Source organism: Dermacentor andersoni, chromosome 8 (assembly GCF_023375885.2).
Source record: "Dermacentor andersoni chromosome 8, qqDerAnde1_hic_scaffold, whole genome shotgun sequence".
Taxonomy (NCBI): Eukaryota; Metazoa; Arthropoda; class Arachnida; order Ixodida; family Ixodidae; genus Dermacentor; species Dermacentor andersoni.
The window spans coordinates 150,144,465-150,157,291 of NC_092821.1; the positions used below are offsets into that span (position 1 = coordinate 150,144,465).

General features: G+C 45.6%; 1 protein-coding gene and 1 non-coding gene across 3 annotated transcripts in view; both read left to right on the top strand.

Moving 5' to 3' along the window:
* Window positions 1-1,998: 1,998 nt before the first annotated feature.
* On the top strand, window positions 1,999-2,101 carry LOC140213046 (U6 spliceosomal RNA). Its single transcript, XR_011889985.1, has one exon. It is a non-coding gene; the product is annotated as a U6 spliceosomal RNA (small nuclear RNA).
* Window positions 2,102-11,151: 9,050 nt separating this feature from the next.
* The window catches only part of Trm1 (tRNA methyltransferase 1), a 40,401-nt gene continuing 38,725 nt past the window's right edge, over window positions 11,152-12,827 (top strand). Inside the window, exon 1 of one of the 2 annotated variants that reach the window (XM_072290052.1) lies at window positions 11,152-11,452. In XM_072290052.1, coding sequence (XP_072146153.1) covers window positions 11,154-11,452 — 299 coding nt within the window. In that variant the 5' untranslated portion in view covers window positions 11,152-11,153. The remainder of the gene's footprint in view (window positions 11,453-12,827) is intronic. The other variant, XM_055067727.2, reaches the window with a different exon arrangement.

Consider the following 12,827-nt stretch of genomic DNA (forward strand, 5'->3'; position numbering starts at 1 on the left):
CCCATTGGCCAATCTGTGTCACGTGGAAGCGGGCGCCGCGCTTTTGTATATTTTTTTCTTTCCAGCGCGGAGCAGTCGCCGCGCTTTTGTATATTTTTTCTATCCAGCCCGCGCCGACCTCCATTGTTGGGCCTGCGCGACGAAAGTACGGCAGGTGCACTGACAGAGTGCGTTGGCTTAATAGGATGTGCAGGGCCGAGAACTTAATTGCGATGCCATGCTGCTGCGCCTTCGGTTGCCGCAACAGACACAGCAAGGGCAAAAAGCTTTTTGCTTTGCCGTCCGGCGGGCGCAACGCAAAAAGAAGTGTGGATTCGCAGGATCGGGCGGGCTGACTTCGAGGAAATGGCAAAGAACGCACGGCTTAGTGAAGTAAGGGCCACGGCTCCTCACAACCTCTTATTTTGAGCCTAGTTCACGCCTTCCGCTTCGAAAAAGTGGGTGTTCATGCTCTGCGTGGTTTTTAGCGCGTTGTTTGACTTTCTTTTTTCGAATGTGCTCTCTTTGTTTCATATAGTATCGTCTTGCGGTGAAATGCACGCATCTGCAGCTGGCCTGTGACATAAAAGCGACTTTATTCAGGGTGTGTTTGAGCTCCACCAGAAGTTAGCACATTCTCGACGCTATTGCAAGGCTCACTATGACTTACGATGCAGTCTTTTGGCTTCGAATGTACGCCCGCATGTATTGATTTGGTTTGTGGTGATTAATGTTTTTAGCGTTCCGAAGCGACTAAAGCTAGGATGGAGGTCGTAGTGGATGGCTCCGGATAACTTTATCTAGCTCGCCTGGGGATGTTTAACGTGCACTTTGATCGTAGAGTTGTACGTGGGCCGGTAAATTCCTCGTCGGCGTTTCATAATACTCGCGCGCTAGCGCTGCTTTAGAAGTTGGTGCCTCGGCGCGATTGTATTTCTTCAATAAATTTTATTTACTAGCGTAACAACTTGTCATTATTTCGTATTATTGACGGCGCTTCCAGGGCACCAAAGCGGCAACGGGAACACCAAAGCTAGAACCAGCGCTGGATGGGGCTCGCCGAAGCCTGTGCATGCCAAGGGGGTATAAGATCGCGGACAGCCAATTTTGTATGCGAACACTCCCTGCGACGCCTGCATTAGTGTAATGTTACGTGCTCTTCAGAGGCCTCCGTTAGCCATTACATGTGCCCTCCTGGAGCACTACTTGTAAAATATATATATATATATCGTCACGATTACCAAAGCACCCCGCAATGAAAAAACGGCCCTGTTGCCAGGCATTGCTGACCGCACACAGCCGGAATCTCTCACGCGCCGACCGAACAAAAGTGTCCTGCAGGTACGTGAATGAACCTACGAAACCACGTACACATACTTTCACGCTGTCAACACCTGAAACTTTGCTAATTACGCGCGTGTTTGAGTACACCGCGTGCTTGCGTCGCGTTTCAGCAACACGAACTCTCAACGTCGCGCGCTTTACGCCTTAAATACGCCTTGAATAATGGTCATTTTCTGTATTTCCTCCGCAATTCTAACACTAAATTCTAAAGGCCAGTTACCGACTGACGAAGAAAGATCTCGATTGAAAAAACTGCTCCGCAGGGCTCGAACGAACTTTTCTGTGGATTTCCTCCCGTAGCGTGTTAGCCGTCGTCTGCTACGGCAGGCCCACCACCGGCGGCGCCACCATCGAGGCCGCGCCGAGCGGAGGAGGAGGGAAGCGAATGGCGCTACTTTGGGAGATTGAGGGGCTTTAAGACGCCGAAATGGCCGGCCGTCGGGGGTTCCCTCGTCGCACAGGTAAATAATGTGGTATAAGGATCGTATCCGTAAAAATTAACTGCCGTTAGTATAACAGGTCATTGGTAAGTGTCCTAAAATCTCCAAAACACAACATTTTGTGTGATTTATTGACTGTCGTGGCCTCGAATCTTAGAATATCAAAGAACTCTCACCGCTGCTTTGGTACAGCCGAAATCATGGCTATATATAGCTGAACGTAAGTCTTCTATGTGTACTTCCAAAGTACATATACTAAAATTGGAACGATACAGAGAAGATTAGCATGGCCCCTGCGCAAGGATGACACGCAAAATCGTGAAGCGTTCCACATTTTTTTCTGAATGAATGAAAGTATCCCTTTTTTAAGGCGAAAGCCGTTCTAGGCTCATGGTGAAGTTCGTGTCAGCAGACTTTACCGCCGGAGTGTCCGCCGAAGCGTCATCACGACATGTGAAGACCGATTAAATAATTGAAAAATGATTGGTGGTGACAGTTAGTGAATGATAACGTTATATTAGAGATATTTAGAGGTTTATAATGACCAGTAATGACTAATAGCTACTAATGACTCCGAAATGACCAATATATCTAACGATGGCTTGTAATAACCACAATTGATTATTAATGAGTAGTAATGACTAAAATGACCACTAATTACTTGTAATGACTACTAATGACTACGAAATGACCAATATGTCTAACGATGGCTTGTAATTACCACAATTCATTACAAATGACCAAAATTCTTAGTAATGGCCAGTAATGACTAATAATGACTGAAATGTGAAATGGCTTTCGCCGTTCACCTCTTCAGATAGATCTTAAGAGACCCTGTAATTTTCTTCTTCAAAGATTCCCTGAAAGTAACGAGGCATTAATGAGCTTTTGGCACTTCCTTGATCGAATTTTTCAAGGCTCGATCTCCACATTCTTTTCCTAAATATAAACGTCATTACCGTTTCGCGGTGTCCAGTATTAGCTGATACATCAACACCTGTTCTGCTCTTTCTGCCCTGTATACGCTGTACTTTGGCGCTCTGAATTCAGTTCGGCGAAAATAACTTCGGTCTTCCCGTGCATATCGTCTCGCGTTCCGAGCGTCTCACAACAAATCAGCACGCACGAAGTATGGCCTTCGAGATCACTGCGCGATGCACTTCGGTGGCCGGAATAACAGCACAGTGCTCACGTCGCAGCATCCGTCCAGAGCTCATTGAGAGGAAATAAGCCTACTCGCCCTCGGAGCAGGCATGAGAATGGCGGCGGAAGTCTCCAACCTCTACGAAGCGACGGGCGAGGAGGACATCGAGGCACCGTAGTCACGCGCGCGACGCCATCGGAGCTAAATTTAGCCCCTGGTTCGGCGTTCAGACAGGCATAGCTCGGTAGTACGGGTTTTTGATGTAACCTAGAGGGGTCGCGTTTGAGAGACCTCATTATGTACATCAAACTAAAAATTAAGCCTGTTCTCATCAGGAGGTATATAAGGCTATCAAACTTTTTTATTTTGAATGTGGGATTTTACGTGCCAAAACCACCACCTGATTATGAGGCACGCTGTAGTGGGGGGACTCCGGAATAATTTGGACCACCCGGGGTTCTTCAACGTGCACCTAAATCTAAGTCCACGGGTGCTTTTCGGCATTTCGCCCCCATGGAAATGCGGCCGCCGTGGAAGGGATTTCATCTCCCGACCTCGCGCTTAGCGGCCCAAACACCACAACCAACATAGAGTTTCTCACTATAACACCTAGAGGGTAATCTGGCGCCACCGTCTATGTGAGTTTCTTAAGGGGGCACCATAGAGTTACTATACTGACTCTAGAGGACAAGCTACCCATAGGGCCCATGCATTGAAATCGGGAACCGCAAGAGCGCCGCCATGTTGCTACGCGCCGAGGTTGCCAGCTCCTGAGACGCTTGCTAGACTTGGTGACAGTAGTCAGTTTCAATCCGGCAACCGTAGCAGCGTAGCAGCATGGCGTCTCGCTTGTAGTGTCGTGATGTGTGTGTGCAGCAGTGTGTTTGGGCTCTATAAGTTGCTTCTTTATTCTATGTTGCGGGACGGTGTAAGTGTGGTCTATGTTGGCCGTACAGGTGGCAATTAAGAAACCGAGGGATGATCCTGTTGAAGTTTCCGGCGGTATGCGGTTTTCAGCAGTCACGCCTGTTGTAGGAGTGTCACTCGACGAGGTTACGAGCTCGAAGCTGTGGTCAGATTCCTCGTTGGCGTTCCGTAATTCTCTTCGCACGGGCGCGGTATGCTGCAAAAGCCGCTTTCGCGATCTATCGTCGCGACGATAGATCAGTTTTTTTTTATTATAAGTACTGATCCAGCTGTAGGGCACATGTAACCGACAAACGGAAGTCTCAAGAGAGCACCTGAGATTATAATAAAGCAGGCGGCGCAGGAACTCCAGGGCACCCGGGACAGTGGGGGGATCAAAGCTCGAAGCAGAACGGTACGTAGGTTAGGGCCGCCGAGGCAGGTGTGTGCCAGGAAGTGTTCGCACGGGCAGCTCCCCTGGCACGCGCAGCAGTGCCTCGCAAGGTCGAGATACCTTAAAGGCACCTGCGCCCATGATCTTTCTTTTGCCTCGGTGCAGTGAGCACGATTAACGAGAATAATATGGAGGGCATCCGGTGCAGTCGCGAATGCGTCATGGCAAATGTAGCTCGCGTCGCCTGGCGTGTGTAGTAATATCAGGGTTGGTTGTATGAACTTTAAGCATAATACGCTTTGTTACGGTACCTTAAGGGAATGGGTCTAGAGGACGCTGTTGGTACATTTTTTCGTACCGCCCTAATCCTATTATACCCCCACTACAAACACACACACATACCCCCCCCCCCCCCCCTTTTTTTATGTATACATACAATTCCTTGCCATGACGGATCATAGCCTCCTATATTTTTGAAAAATAGGGGAGGCTATGGACGGATGGACCAGTTCAAGTTGTCAACTTGTCAGTAACTGTCATAGGAATCACTGTAATAAACACAACTCCACGATCGGATTGTTTACTTTCATTTTTTGTTGTAACACTGAGGACTACATAGAACTTTATTTTGTATATGTGAGAGAAGTATGTGGATATTACGAGCTTAAGCCAATGTGCGATACACAGACAAAGCAGCTGCTACAACATGAACTGCATTGAGGGCCACACAACACGTACGTAATTAAAGGTGCAAAATATAGGGGGAAGCTTCAAAATACGCTCTGTAGCACTGCAAAGTATAACATATATTGTATGTGTACAATAAATGTTCAAAAAAACAATGCATCAATGTCCCATTTGCCTTCAAGTTCATTATCAAGTTCAAGTTTACTGAAGTTTATTATGAGCATATGTACAACAGGAATCTACTGACACACCCGCAGTCAAGGTGGCTGTTCGAGGTGTGCTGGCTGCCTCAGTGTAAGAAAAAGAAATTGGGTGACTGTCGACACCAGTGCCACTGCTTCTTGCCTCTGACCTGCACGTGTCTCTGCGGCCTCTTTGTGCACAAGTGTGCTGGTGTGGCGAGGCGTAGGAGTCATCCGAGAGAAAGAGTATAGTTTACATGGAGAAGTGGCTGTTCACATTGCCTGTCGCTTTCCCTCAAATGTTTCCTTGGTGACTAGGGTGACACACCCGCAGTCAAGGTGGCTGTTCGAGGTGTGCTGGCTGCCTTAACGAAAGAAAAAGAAAGACATTAGATGAATGTCGAGACCAGTGCTATTGCTTCTTGCCTCTTACCTGCATTTGCCTCCACGGCCTCTTGGCTTGCGGGGTCTGTATGAGGGAGCTGCTGTGGCTAGGCGTAGGCATTGTCTAAGCAAAAAGAAAAGGCCATTCAAATGGGGAATTATGTAAATAAATGCAGTTGTTATGTCTGCTTCTTGCACTCTTCTCGCCTAAAAGTTTTCAAACATAGTGTCCATTAACACCAGCACTTTGACTGCTTCTGCTTTTTACCTGCAGGTGTTGCTGCAAGATCCTTAGTATGGCTGCATGCAGCATTGTAACACTCGGTGGAGGCATTTGAAGTGGTAGCCAAAAATATAAAGAATGATCCTTGTCTGCATGAATGCTTTAAATTTCTAAGTGCAGTGGTAACTATCACTATTAGTGCAAGGCCCCCCACATCTATGCAGCAAGTGCCATAGCTCGAAATTGAATTTTTTCTTTAGTGTTTCACAAGGTGTCTGATATGTCCACATTAGATGTGATGCGTTTTTTATTTATCCCAGTGTGGAGAGAGCATCATTAAATTGTTTTTTATTTTTGCGTGTGTTGCTTTTTGGTTTATTTCTGAATTTATCAAGCAGCAGTCTCATGATGCTAAAGTGACTTATGTAATGGCAATCAGCTTTTGTTTCGCAGAAAAACAACGCATTTCCTGACCCATTGTTTGACATCCCCTCACTCGCATAATTTTGCAGAGTATTCTACCTATATTGACTTGCTTGACCTCCACTAAAGAGTCTTGCATTTTCAAATACGACTCTTTCCTTAAAATCAATCGACACTTCTCATAATTTCTGTACCTTGGGCTTCTGATACTCTGAATTCACCATTTTTGCTTGTTTCTGACTAGAAATGTCTTCTTTAATTTAGAGCTTAAATTTTACCTGTGGAACACACGGAAGGGCTTGCCATTGCATATCTGCATAAAAGGGAAACATGTTTCATTAAACACTTGCAAAATCCAATTGAAGATTGATGAATGCAGCTTGCAGTGTGATATGACTGAATGAGCCACAAAGTAACTCATCTCACTTGGTAAATCAAAGCACACATTAGTGTGATGTACAAGATACGTTACACTAACGTGGTGGGTTCTCTTGCTTATACAGCAAAATAATCGGTGCGCGCAAAAAAAAAATATTTTTGCATACCCCTTGTACACACTGATTTAAGGAAAATGAGCTGGAGCTGTCCACATGATCTACTTATTTTACCTGCGAGTATGGTCAACAAAAATGTGTCCCAGCTGCTTAGTCGTATTTGATATTATGTCAGTACTGCATATGTGCCTGTTGTCTAAAATAATTGAATTTTGAAAATGCTCGTAGGTATCTGATGTGCATATCTGCAGTTTATGGATGCATGTAAAAGACTCAGCATCAAGTGCAAGTGAACGGTCCCACAGGCCAGGAGTCGATCATGCAAATAGATTCGCTGCACAAATTTGTGACCAGAAAAGATATTCCACATGAAATGGCATGCAAGGAAGTGTTGAAAATATTGCACAGTTAATAAAACACCTACGCTATTAACATGTGGGTTGATGCACTCGTTATGCAAAACGGAGTTGAGGCGTGCAGACAGGACACAAGAGTAGAGTATTTACAAGCAAACAACACGAGCGCCGCCCACTTCTCTACTCTTGTGTCCTGTCTGCACGCCTCACCTCTGTTTTGCATGATGAATCCTTACCAACTAGCTCAGTTTTCTGTCGTTCAAAGTCTCGATGCACTCGATTTCGTCCGCATTAGGCACTCGCCTCTTGATTACTTCATGGCACAGAAATACTCGGCATCAGGCTGTTTTTCTGCTGTGGCCTTTGTAGAAGCATGTTTGTTCAAAGTGCAACAATTAAACAGATTCTTTGAGTTGCTTGTGGCTTCGCCAGTACAATTCCGGTGCGCTGGTCCGCCTGTCCAGCGATTTCATACTGAAGCGAAACCTGCAAATAAAAACACCGCTCCGCATGTAGAAAAATGCTCTACTGTGACGCTTCTCAAACGATTGTGATGCACCACAAGAGCTGCCTACTCGCGTGATATTCTCAACAAGGAGATACATTCATTTACTTACATGTGAAGATATATGCCAGAGCACTTTGGGGCTTCGGTGGCACATAAGGCACGAGTGTGCCATGGCGTCCGATGTCGACGCGCGATCGCATGTCAAACCTAAACTGTACGAAGCTACTACGCATCCAAAAAACAATATTCGAAACCGAAATTCGCGTCATCCTTTATTGCATGAATGCGTAAATCGTGATTTACATAAGTCACGGACTTAGCGATCGCTTTCTGTAAACTTAATATTAACGCACCACCTTCATAAAGCCATCAGGTATGCGTTTTTAGATGACAAAGCATAAGGTGACCTGTACTTGTTTTTAGCGCTTTCAATAGTAATTGCGCTGGCCACATTGACCAGTAGCAACAGGGCGGCGCCCTAGAGGTTCCCACTTTTCCGGCCCAGCTTTTCCTCTAGAGTTGTTCTACTAACTCTATGGGGGGCACCGTGCCGTCATGGGAATGACGGTATATGTGTCTGCGAGGCTCGTGTTGGCTGGTGTTGTAAGAGGCGTCGTCTAAAACGTGGATATGGCTACGCAAATAACGCGTTTTCGAAGTAAAATGTTCATAAAATGTTTCCATTCACGCATATTACATCTTTACTCACCCACGATGCATGACCAAGCGAAGAAAATCAAGAACAGACGACCAACTGTTTCAAAGCGAGCGCGAACCTTGTCGTCTGTCCTCCAACTTTAGCGGCCCGCTGACACTTTTTACGTAACATGTAATCGTACACGCAATAACAAGTTCTCATAGTTAAACAAAACATGTTTTCGCATAATAATAAAGCTAACACAGCTTTTCACGTGCTGTTCTAGTAGAAAATGAATGATTGTGACAGACGGAACGGTACTTACCAAGCGCGTCTTCAAGGTGTCCTGTCTCTACAAGAACGATGCCAATCCGAATCCACAATATACCGGCATTCCCATGCATACCACAGCGCAGCAGCGCCAGATTTCCCTCTAGGTAATGTAGTGAGAAACTCTATGACAACCACTAAGCAACCACGGCCGGTTAAGGCTTACAAATGAGCCATTCGTCGCCGAAATTCGGCGGTTGCTCAGCTATGGTGTCCCCGCTTTCCACGTGTACAGTCCAGAAGTGGCAGGAATTGAGTGACTCGTGCAGCAAGACAGAAGGATGCCGATTCGCGTCCACTATACCTTTGACCACGGCGGGCCTGCTACGAATAGGGACGTAGCACGACTTCAAGGTTTGACCTCAGTACCCCCGCTAGCTTAAGTTAAGCATGTAGGTTTTCTGGGGCGTGAATAAATTGTATTTGGTTTAGTAGGTTACCTCTAATTCTGTACCCTACACCCTTAAAAAAGTTTGCGCCCTTGGAGGCTTATGATAATCTTGTGATAACCGTAATCTGCCTTGCTTGCGTTTCCTTCCTTGAAAACTCTGCGCTCGCTACTTTCCTGTCGAGAATGCTACGTCACGCTGATGACGGGCATGTCGTTCATGGACTGGAAGTATCGGGCACGCAGCGTTAAAGAAAGGAAATGCGGGCGAAGCAGACCACCATTCTCGTTGTGGGACAAGGTTAGCTCCGAAGGGTGTACTTTTTTTTCTTTTTTTAGTATAGCCCCCAAAGGTATGTGCAAACCTTTTTAAGAGCGTACGACCTATACACCTTAGCAGCAGCACGCAACAAGACGTTTCACGTACCGCACTGCGGCTGCGTGCCCGATGCAGTCTAACCGATTTTTTTTATTATTATTTTTTTCCCGAGTTCAAATCGGTTCGGAGTTCGGGGGAGCTGGGTATTAGGCAACGTTCGTCTCGTATAATAAACGTTTTGAGGCCTTCTAATTTCATGCATAATAACGAAATAGGAGTAAAAGTGAAGTTTGTAACAAAAAAAGACGTGCTAAGTTATCGTGGAACTATGTACGGAGCAGTAATAATGCGTAACTTGGAAGAAAGTTTAGAAGAAACAGGGTGAAATGAAACTGAGATGCGGTCGTTCAAACTGCGCGCGCCTAGCGCCTGAACCGGAAGTACAAGGCAAAGATGGAAACCAGAAAAGTAAAGGTAAGTAAAGGGGTCTACATAAGAGTAGAGTGTACTAGAAGGAAGAAAACCTTCTAGAACACTGTAGTAAGAGTAAGATGGTGATACATACATATATATATATATATATATATATATATATATATATATATATGTATATATATATATATATATATATATATATATATATATATATATATATATATACATATATATATATATATATATACATACATAGAGTTTCTCACTATAACACCTAGAGGGTAATCTGGCGCCACCGTCTATGCGAGTTTCTTAAGGGGGCACCGTGCCGTCATGGGAATGACGGCATGTGCACGGAGGAAGGAAACTAAGGAGAGGCCCTACCCCTCCGCGCGCTAGGAGAAAAGTGTGGCGGAAATGACGTAGTAGGCTCTCATTTTTTTTTTTGCTGCTTTTTTTATTTTATTTTTTGTTGTATGGCCACGCCTTTTGGGCCACAATGGCGGCGTTGTTATGGTTTTGAGCGCTCACACGTGTTGCTCTGGTAGGTTTCGGGCCGTGGCAAAGGCGCTGAGTGGGCGGGTTTGCGTTAGTCACCGTGTCTTGTTGCGCTGTGTTACCTGCACCGTGCTCTGCCAGATGTTGCGCGAGCGCGCGACACCACGCGCAGCGCGGCGTGGTTTCGCGAAAGATGTAAACAAGAGAGGAGGGTGGCCCAAAAGGCGGAGCATCGCCATGAGCAACGCCAAATTCCGGCTTCACTTTTGCTTCACAAAGAGTGACGTCAGGGCCTCTCCTTAGTTTCCTCCGTGCGGTATATGTGTCTGCGAGGCTCGTGGTGTTGGCTGGTGTTGTAAGAGGCTTCGTCTAAAACGTGGATATGGCTACGCAAATAGCGCGTTCTCAAAGTAAAATCTTCAGAAAATGTTTCCATTCACGCATATTACATCTTTACTCACCCACGATGCATGACCAAGCGAAGAAAAGCAAGAACAGACGACCAACTGTTTCAAAGCGAGCGCGAACCTTGTCGTCTGTCCTCCAACTTTAGCGGCCCGCTGATACTTTTTACGTAAATATGTAGTCGTACACACAATAACAAGTTCTCATAGTTAAACAAAGCATGTTTATGCGTAATAATAAAGCTAAAACAGCTTTTCACGTGCTGTTCTAGTAGAAAATGAATCATTGTGACAGACGGAACGGTACTTGCCAAGCGCGTCTTCAAGGTGTCCTGTCTCTACGCCAGAAACAGAAACAAACGCCACTAGTCTAAAGACCGAAGTCAATCCGAAGCCTGTACTTCCCATCATTCCCATGTAGGTTGAGGCAACGCTCATGAGAACCCCCGTAGACACTAGCGCCACATTTCCCTCTAGGGTATTTTTAGAAACTCTATGATACAAAGGAAGGTTACGAAAGTTAAAGATTAATTTCAAAATTGTAAAAAAAGTGATTTATACTTACGGAAATTAATTGATATTTTACATTAACAATATAATAGTTTTCTTTTTCTTTTCTCTAATTCCGTGGGTGACAAAAATTCGTCATGACCGCCATGTTTTAAGTTTGTTTACCTGATGATGATGATAGATAAGGGGCTGCTGAAAAACGTGTTTCTGCTCAGCAGCATCGCTGGCCGCCGGTTCTTTAGCAGTTTGATGGGCTCTGGCCCTCGTATCACAGCAATGTCGTACCTGGCGACTACTGGAAACGGCGATACAGTTGACACAACTGGGAGTCAACTTCCCTTGGACCTTGTCGCCAGAATCGATAAGGTGCCCCAGACGTCGGTAACTGAAGGCAAAGCGGAGGTGTTTTTCCCGAGTTCACATGATGTGTTCTACAATCCTGTACAAGAATTTAATAGGGACATGAGGTAAGATTTACTGTGCTCCTGGCAGTGTAGCTGTAGGTGTTACACCGCAGTTACACAGGTGTCACATAGCAGCACTTTCGATCGCGATTGACTCATTTGCACAAGCTGTGGAAGGGAGCCAATCGCGGTCGAGAAATTTGATCCCGATCGCGCTTGATTGCCATCGGAACTCACTGCTTGACGCCAGTATTACTTATGCCATGTGAAGAGATGCTAAGCGTTGTTGTCGTGGGAAGTGGTGCATGGTGTTTGACGTGCGTTACCGAACTACTTGAACGATCCCGTAAACCATTCCGAATTTATTTCTCAACAGAGGCCGAGAGCCGCCCCCTTACTTGAAATAAAGGCGTTATTAATTAATTTATTTGTGGAGTAAGCAAAAAAAAAAAAAGGATAGCCCTTCTTGTGGAAACAGTCATAGAACAAAAGTTCCAAGGAAGTGTTGCATAAAGAGAAGATCCAGCACGGAGGCAGCATTTTCCAATGGGCGAAGTTTAACACCACGCTTTCGAGTATTACTTGCCTGTTTCGTTCACAGTATAAATAACGATACATCTGGATGAGGGAGGTCAGGGAGGTGAAAATACTGCGCATTCTGGGAATGTGGGTACAACAGAAAGGAGGCACCACACACACCATCCAAAAGTTGAGAGCAACAGAAGGGAACGTAGCCTGTATGATACGCAGGATATCCAGCAGTAAAGATGGGCTAACTGAAGACGACGCAACGAGCTATGGAAAGAAGAATGATGGGTGTAACGTTAAGGGATAAGAAAAGAGCAGATTGGGTGAGAGAACAAACGCGAGTTAATGACATCTTCGTTGAAATCAAGAAAAACAAATGGGCATGGGCAGGACATGTAATGAGGAGGGAAGATAACCGATGGTCATTAAGGGTTACGGACTGGATTCCAAGGGAAGGGAAGCGTAGCAGGGGGCGGCAGAAAGTTAGGTGAGCGGATGAGATTAAGAAGTTTGCAGGGACGACATGGCCACAATTAGTACATAACCGGGGTTGTTGGAAGAAGTATGAGAGAGGCCTATGCCCTGCAGTGGGCGTAACCAGGCTGATGATGATGATGAACTGAAGTAGAAATGATCAGGCTGGTCCACACCTTTATAACTACACCCGTGTGCTTAGATTTAGGTGCACGTTAAAGAACCCCAGGTGGTCGAAATTTCCGGAGTCCTCCACTACGGCGTGCCTCATAATCAGAAAGTGGTTTTGGCACGTAAAACCCCATAATTTAATTTTTTTTTTTTTTAACCTTTATAACTAGCAGGGTCACGTACGCACTCCCGTACCAAGCACTAATAAACCCGGAGGTGAAGCAAACTAATACAAAAGGAAAGCCTTCAAGGCAGTGCTTAGCCT